Below are 8121 nucleotides of genomic sequence, written 5' to 3'. Positions count from 1 at the left end.
CGAGTTTAAGAAATATCTGGAAAAACAGGCAGATAAGTGAACGCACCAAAATACGAATTTTCAACTCTAACGTGAAATCTGTGCTGTTATACGCTAGCGAAACATGGTGTGTATCAGTGGAGAACACTCAACGGCTGCAGGTGTTCATTAAGCAACAGATGCCTGCGGTATATAATTCGGGCCTAGTGGCCTCACAACTGGATCTCAAACAATGAGCTCCATCGTCGTTGTCACCAGAGGCCGATAGCAACAGAAATTCGGGATCGGAAGTGGGGCTGGGTCGGCCACACTCTACGTAGGGGCGGAAACGAAATCTGTAAACAAGCATTAGACTGGAACCCAGCGGGACATCGCAGCAGAGGCAGACCCAGAGGCTCATGGCGGCGAAGCCTCAATAAAGAAATAAAAGAAGTCGACCGAAATCTAACCTGGCAACAGGTTAAAGCGATAGCCGGGCAACGCTCAGGATGGAGATCTTTCAAGTCGGCCCTTTGCACCACTGGAGGTGTACAGGATCCGTAAGTAGGTAAGTATTGGACGAACAAATCGTCATAACAGCATCTCTACCGCAATCAATCACACCTGCGCTCATCTGTACGAGACGAGAGTGTGTAAATCGGCTTGTGAGTGACCAGCCGTTTGGGAAAAGGTCTCGGTTACCACGACAGGACAGAAGCACGTCTTACCTTCACTGCTGCTTGATGCGAAAGAGGACGAGTGTTGTTGGGGGAGCTAGGCGAAGCCTACTGCGATTGATTCAAATGTCTCTTAGCACACGTAGTTAATTATGCTGCCAGATGACTCCCACACATCCCCCTCTTTCACAAAAAAAAATTCGAGGCTGACGATATTTTTATGCTAGTTATAATTATTTATTAGGTTGTGAAAAAAAACATTACAATTCTGTTTGATATTATTAATTTTCAATGGCGTTGATGTAGTCTCCCAAATACACTGGTTTTCTTTTTGTTCGAATCGGACGTTCAGACACAACGTTTTCTGTTTTCACGTTGCGTTCTCTTTACCAACGGAGCAAATATTTCCGGATCAGCACTACCACGGTTATGATCAACTGTTTGGCTTATCCCGTCTTCGTTCCTCCAATTAAAAACTCGCTTGGTCTGTGACACGTGCCTTTTAATGATCTGACCGCTTTCGTCACACAAAACAAGCATTCCATTTTCTTCTTTCGTCACTGTGTACTTTCGAGGGTCAAACCGTGATTCCGCTTTCATCCGAGGCTGACGTTCTACAACAACGGTGTCCCCTGGTCTGATTCGACATTGTCGAGCCCCTCGTTTCGCATCTTCTCGCTGCTTAGCCTCTGTTTTCGACTTCAGATCTTTAGCATTAAGCAGGTTATCATCGAAATTAGCCTTTCCACGGCATAGAAGCGGTAGTCTACGCCTTATTTTCCGACCCGTCATCACCTCTTCCGGTGGTACTCCGATAACGGAGTGAGTAGCTGCGTTATACGCTTGGACGGCTGCACTTAGTTCATTTTCATAGGGTGTTCCACTAGCAGAAGCGGCACTCATTGCTTTATTCACCAACTTCATGCAACTCTCAGCCAACCCGTTCTGTTGGGGATATAACGGCGTGGAGAAAGTTGCATTGATGCCACGCTCTGAGCAGTACATCTTATATTCATCTCCGTTAAATGGAGGCCCATTATCCGATTTTATAGTCTGAGGATAGCCTTCCTTTTCAAAAATTTCGTCCAAGATTTTTCGGGTATGCGCGAAACTTGTCGATCTCACGGGCTTAGCGATAACGTATCGTGAACGATAGTCCACTAAAACTAGAATAGAAACTCCGCCAAATTTGTTATAGGGACCATTGAAATCTATGCCAATGGTCTCCCATACAGTTTGTGGGGCAAACACACGAGTCATGGGTGTTGGCCGTTCGGGCCTTCCGTTAGTTGCACAAACAACACAAGATGTTACCCAAGCTTCAGCGTCCTTCGTCATTCCAGGCCACCATACACGTTCTCTGAGAATACTCTTAAACTTTGCAGTCGATGGATGGCCTGAATGAGCTACCGCCAAAGTTTCCTGTCGGATACTCTCAGGTATGACCGCGCAACCCGTTTTAATCAACAGTCCTTCTCGTGTGGTTAAATCATTCCCTAGCACCTGAAACTGCTTCAAGTGCTTCGGCCAAACGCCCGTTTCCACGGCATCTATTACCTGTCAGTGAAATACAATTTAAAAGATCAATACATTCTGCCACAAGGATAAGCAAATGTCAAAGTCTTACCTCGGTAAGCTGTTTATCTTTGACAGTGGCGTTTGCAATATCCTTCTCGGTTAAAAAATCGATTTTGTTCACTTCCAGGGAAGCAAGTTCCCAAGGGTTAACACCGTCTTCGAACGGGTCATCCACGCCTTCATACAGCCGCGAAGAAGGATCAGCTATATTTTCACGTCCTCTTACATACTGTACGTCAAAACTATAAGGGCTGAGTCTAAGCGCCCATCCATCTGCCCTGTTCAACGCTCGCTTAGAATCCTCTCTTGACCTGTTCAGTATAAATGTAAAACCTTGTGCATCGGTACGGAGCGTAAAGGGGCGTCCTAATAGATAGTAGGCAAAATGCTCTACCGCCCATACAGCAGCAAGAGCTTCGCGCTGGTTCTGCGGATATTTTTTTTCTGACTTCGACGCGAAGCTTATAATACGTGGGGATACCTGTTGTCTTCCTGGAGGAGAAAGTCGCCGAGGGCATACAGAGATGCGTCCGTATAAACGATGGTTCTATCCTGGTCCGAAAAATATCCAAGAAAAATTGTGCAATGAACAATTTGGTCCTTCAGCTTTTCAAAGGCTTTCGAATGCTCCTGACCCCAATTCCAACCGTTCGAGCTGTTCGTGAGTGCCCACAGCGGGTTTGCTATGTCGGCAAAGCCTCGGATGTATGGGCTTACAAAGGAAGCTAGTCCCAGGAAGCTTCGTAGCTCGGATACGGTGTTCGGTTGTCGAAACCTACGTATATCCTTTACCTTCTCCTCGTCGATATTAAACCCCTTTTCATCGAGTTCGTGCCCAAGCGAATTCACATTTTGCAGAGTTCAACGTCAAAGGATTTGCTCTGAGAATCCTCAACACACAACAACAACCACAGTTCCGCGAAGTTGATCCAAGTTATCAGCAAACATAAGGATGTCGTCAATATACACTATGACGTTCTCCTCTCCTAAGAGTAGTCTTGACATCTCCCGCTGGAAGATTTCCGGGGCGCAGTTCACTCCGAACATCAGGCGCGTGAACCGAAACATGCCATTTTCAGTCAAGAAAGTGGTGAGGTCCCTGGATTGTTCGTGGAGCTCCAAATGGTAAAACGCATTGGACAAATCAAGCTTCGTAAAGTACTTTGCCCCGTGGAGTTTGGTTCTCATTTCGTCCAATGATGGTAAGCGATAGTACTCTCTTTTGATTGCACGGTTCGGTGCCTTCATATTAACGACAAGTCGGAAATCGTTTTTTCCTTTAGCCACTGCCGACATGCCGCTGATCCAGTCGGGGGCCGATGTCACACGTTCGATGATCCCTTGATTTTCCATCTCTGAAAGCCGAGCTCTTGCGCTCTCTCTGTACGCTGCTGGTACATTGTAATACGCATTTTTTGCCGGAGGTACGGATGGATCAACACTGAATTTAACCCGGACTCCTGGAACTTTGGGGAACGTTTTTTCGCAGCTATTGACGCTTAGACCAACTTTAAGCAGCCTTAAGTCGCTAGCCGTGGAGCGGCCTAACAGCGAACGGGATCCTTGATCAACGACATAAAACACCGCTAGTATCGAAGGCTTGCTGTGTCCTACTACCTCAATTATAGCTTTAAAAGCACCCTTTACAGAGATGGGTTTTGCAGAGGCATACGAGCAAATGCCACCATCATTTGTCATTTTAATGGGCTCCAGCATAGCGCTTCCTGACAGAAATTCACGTTTGAGGTTTATCCAGTCATCTCCACCTATCGTGTTGACATCCGCCCCGGAATCAATCATAAAACGAATCGGTTTTGACTTTCCTACATGGCAATGTATTAAAGTGTCTGCCAACGAAATTGCGTTTATTTCCTGGAAGGCGAAGGCAATAAAAGCAGTTTAAGTAAGGAAATAACTATAGTTTATTTGACGGCTACATGATAGACAAAAATACATTGTTATTCATTTGATCACGTTTTTACCTTTTCGTCGTTTTCATCCATTTTCCAGCCTGGTGAATTATCCCGCTCCGCGCGTAACTGGTTGGCAATTTTCCTTCGACATACTATAGCAAAATGTCCCCGTTCACCGCAAGTGTTGCAGTTAACGTTGATTGCCGGGCATGATCCGAATTTGTGAAAAAGACGGTTACACTTAGGGCACCGTGATCGACGTCCCATTCCTCGGTTCCTGCGTTCGACCATCGCGCGTCTTTTCGAGTCGATCCACCTATCATCCGCTTCTTCGTTCTTTCGCTTCCATTGCTGTGATTTTCCAGGTGCTCGGACATGATGCTGGGCTACTGCGAATGCTTGATTGGGATCCGATTGTGCCGTTTCAGCAGTGTATGCCTCCTCGCGGGTAGCAGATTGTACAACGAAAAGGGTCTCATAGCCAGCAGTTTTTACCAAATCTTTGTTCCGCTTTCCTTTCAATAGTTGCGCCCGTACAAACCGGTCCTGATCTTCGCTACTATAACCGCATAGACGAACTGTTTCCATCAGCCGAGCATGGAATGCAATCGTTGGTTCGTTTGATTCCTGCTTCAGGTTGGTGAACGTTTCATGTTCGGCTGTGACGTCTACCATAGAACGAAGGTAACTTTCGATGTTACCCACGAAAATGCCGTAACAGTCAGGTTCTTGAAGGCTCGGCCGTAGTCTAGCCGCCCGGGCTATTCCTTGTAACTTTTCTCCCATTGACAAATAAAGCATTTGAGCCCGTTTGACTGGATCATTGATATTGGAGAGGGAAACAGCAATTTCGAACCGATCGATGAAGCGACTCCACTGCTCCCACATCCTGTTTGCCGGAACGTCATTGGGAAACGGCTGTATGTTTTCCCAGCGGATACTAGCTGTGCTAGTCGTAGCTCCAACGTTAACGTTTCCAGTATTCCAGCTGTCTTCAGTCTGACGAGGCACCGTGTTAGATCCCCACATTGGTTGATTGGAACCCATGGCTTGCACTAGTTGGTCCAGAGTGGCTTGCATTTGTTTTATTTGGTGAGAGTAGTCCTTATTTCCGTCGATATTGACTGCTTTTTCTTCATCGGCCGCCTCAGCAGTTGATTCCTCAACGTTGTCGTATACACCGCCGAAGCCAGAGCTGTCGTCGCTATCTCCACCACTGTAATCATCTTGTCTTTCTTCCTGTCCTTCGATATCTGACTCGTCAGCCCACATGTCGTCGATAAGATAATCGTTATATTCCGAGTTATCCTTGTAACCGGGGCACGAACATACTTTCCTCCAGACATTTTGGTTACTTGCAAATTGAATCTGTATTGAGCTGAACTGATACAATTCGAAATCTGTAAGTAATGTTTGGTAATAACGAGGTGCACTATCAGTTTAAGGACCATTGGTGTTCAAGAATTGAAGTCTGATAACAGTATATGTATTAATAAGAATAAACCGTTCAAATTTTCCCATACTCCAAATTTCTATTACCATTATAAAATAACTATGTAAACCGACATAAAGACATGCCTAACCTAAATCGTGCCTGAACTAAATTAGTTTTTTTATTACATCACTGCTTTGCGCGGTCGTCTCGATCCGCTACCTAGTTAATTTAACGCGGTCGTCTCGAGCCGCTTCCAAACCACCGTTCTAAAAAAAATGTATAATCGCGGTCGTCCCGATCCGCTACCACATACAAATACCCATAAGTAATAAACGCGGTCGTCTCGATCCGCTTCCTATCCACAGTCGCGGTCGTCTCGATCCGCTGCCTAACTTCCGTCGCGGTCGTCTCGAGCCGCTACCTACCTTCCGTCGCGGTCATCTCGATCCGCTGCCAATTATTATAATGGTTATCTCCAACCACTGCCTGCTACTAATCAAACATTTACAGTACCTGACTGTTCCTCAGCTCTAATATTCACTTCCGGTTTCCGATTCCACAATTACTTATACTTTTTTTCTATCACACATGTCTCGACCAGCAAAGTAATGCGGAAAGTTCTATTCACTCTCAGACGTTCGATTAAAGAGAAAAGGAACAAATCACATGTACTGAACAACTGAATCAGAAATAATTGAAGCAAACTTCTGTATATTTGACCGTCTGGCAGGATCGCCATTGTGTAAATCGGCTTGTGAGTGACCAGCCGTTTGGGAAAAGGTCTCGGTTACCACGACAGGACAGAAGCACGTCTTACCTTCACTGCTGCTTGATGCGAAAGAGGACGAGTGTTGTTGGGGGAGCTAGGCGAAGCCTACTGCGATTGATTCAAATGTCTCTTAGCACACGTAGTTAATTATGCTGCCAGATGACTCCCACACAGAGAGCAGAAATAAAACTGAATTTAGATTTGTTTTACGAATAATCCCGTAGAATGTCAGCAAGTTTTTTCTCTAGGAATTTCTCCTGAAATTCTTCTTGGAGTTCCTTCAGAAATTCTCCAAGAACTCTTCATAAATTACTTTGAAAACACTCCACCTTTTTCACCCAACTCCTTTCGAATCGCATATGGAAATTCTAACCCAACTCCTACCCACCTCCAGGAATTCTTCCGGAAACATCACCAAGAGTTTTTCTAGGAATACTTATGAAAATTCAATTGCAAATTCCTCCAGAAAACACTTATAATCCACTCGAATTTCGCTCCTGGAAATGCTTCCACTAATTCTTCTACCTTAAGGTGGCAGCCCCATCATCGCGATGTAGGTAACGCGACCCCGGTAAGGTAGCTTACTAAAACCTCTCAAATACCACGAAAATGGAGATAGAAGAAAAGAGAACGTTATTTTTGGCAACCGACCCGGCAACGAAATAAGGACTATGATTGGAAACTCGGTACCTGGAATGTCAGGACCCTAAATGAACCTGGACGAGTGAGCCTTCTGGCTCGCGAACTGCAGAAGGTTGGAGTGAACGTGGCCGCTATTCAAGAAGTCCGATGGCCCAGATCCGGAGAACGTGAATTCCGAGCCGTGGACCCCACGACCAACACTGCATTCAAGTATAACATCTATCACAGCGGCGGCGGAAGTGCAGAGCATGGAGTTGGTTTCGTAGTGATGGGCAAGCAGATGAAGCGAGTGATCTGTGTATTGAAGATACGGGGCTAATTCTTCAATTACAGCCTAATCAACGTTAACGCACCGACAAACGATAAATCCGACGACGTTTTGATAAAGCCTATGGAGAGTGCCCAAAGCATGACGTGAAACTTATTATCGGAGACGCTAACGCTCAGGTCGGTAGAGAGGACTTTTTCCGTCCCATAATCGATGTGCGGACATTCAGAGGTCCGAACATTGACTCTGATCACTACCTCGTTGTCCGTAAAATTCGATCACGGTTCACCTGTCATAAGACGAGTTTATACAATCCCATTTGAATTCCACCACTTAGTGGTCGACAAGTCGAGTCAAGTACGAGACACTGAAGACGGCCTTACTTTTGAGGTCGAAATACGTATCTGTCAAGATACAATTAAGTGGTGTAATTCAATGGGATTGTATAAACTCGTCTTATGACAGGTGAAAACATTCCACTAAAAAGCTCAAAATAATTTTCTTATCGATCACGGTTGTCAACTGTATCGAACGAAAGATCACAGCGAACGATGCGCTACAATGTCCAGCGATTGTCGGCGGAAGGAGTATCGACTGAGTACCGCCAGAAGCTCGACGAACGGATAATGATACGCTTGATCAAGGCGACAATGGATCGGGTGCTGTGCGTAGGAATTTCAGGGGCATTCTTGTGTCCCTTTGAAACGCGCAAAGGGTTTTTTTTTTTTTTTTTACAAGGGAGAATGCATTTACACACTAACCCAGTACACGTGCATTGTAGTTGCCAAACTACCACACGGAAGTGTACTGGAGTGTCGGACTCGACCATACCGGTAATACCGACTAAACTCCCTTGGGCTCCACCATCGTTTCCCCAGGAA

At 45.6% G+C, this 8121-nt stretch overlaps 1 protein-coding gene across 1 annotated transcript; it reads right to left on the bottom strand.

Annotated features, from left to right (window-relative positions):
• Nucleotides 1-983: 983 nt before the first annotated feature.
• On the bottom strand, nucleotides 984-6002 carry LOC134207284 (uncharacterized protein K02A2.6-like). Its single transcript, XM_062683007.1, has 5 exons — nucleotides 5987-6002; nucleotides 4196-5526; nucleotides 3160-4085; nucleotides 2263-2524; nucleotides 984-2192 (listed from the first exon to the last, which is right to left on the bottom strand). The coding sequence occupies exons 1-5, from the start codon at nucleotides 6000-6002 to the stop codon at nucleotides 984-986; spliced, it is 3744 nt and encodes a 1247-aa protein (XP_062538991.1).
• Between the last annotated feature and the right edge of the window lie 2119 nt (nucleotides 6003-8121).

Source organism: Armigeres subalbatus, chromosome 1, assembly GCF_024139115.2.
Source record: "Armigeres subalbatus isolate Guangzhou_Male chromosome 1, GZ_Asu_2, whole genome shotgun sequence".
Taxonomy (NCBI): domain Eukaryota; kingdom Metazoa; phylum Arthropoda; class Insecta; order Diptera; family Culicidae; genus Armigeres; species Armigeres subalbatus.
Note: the sequence above shows the minus strand (reverse complement) of the source record. Positions and strands in the feature narration are given on the sequence as shown.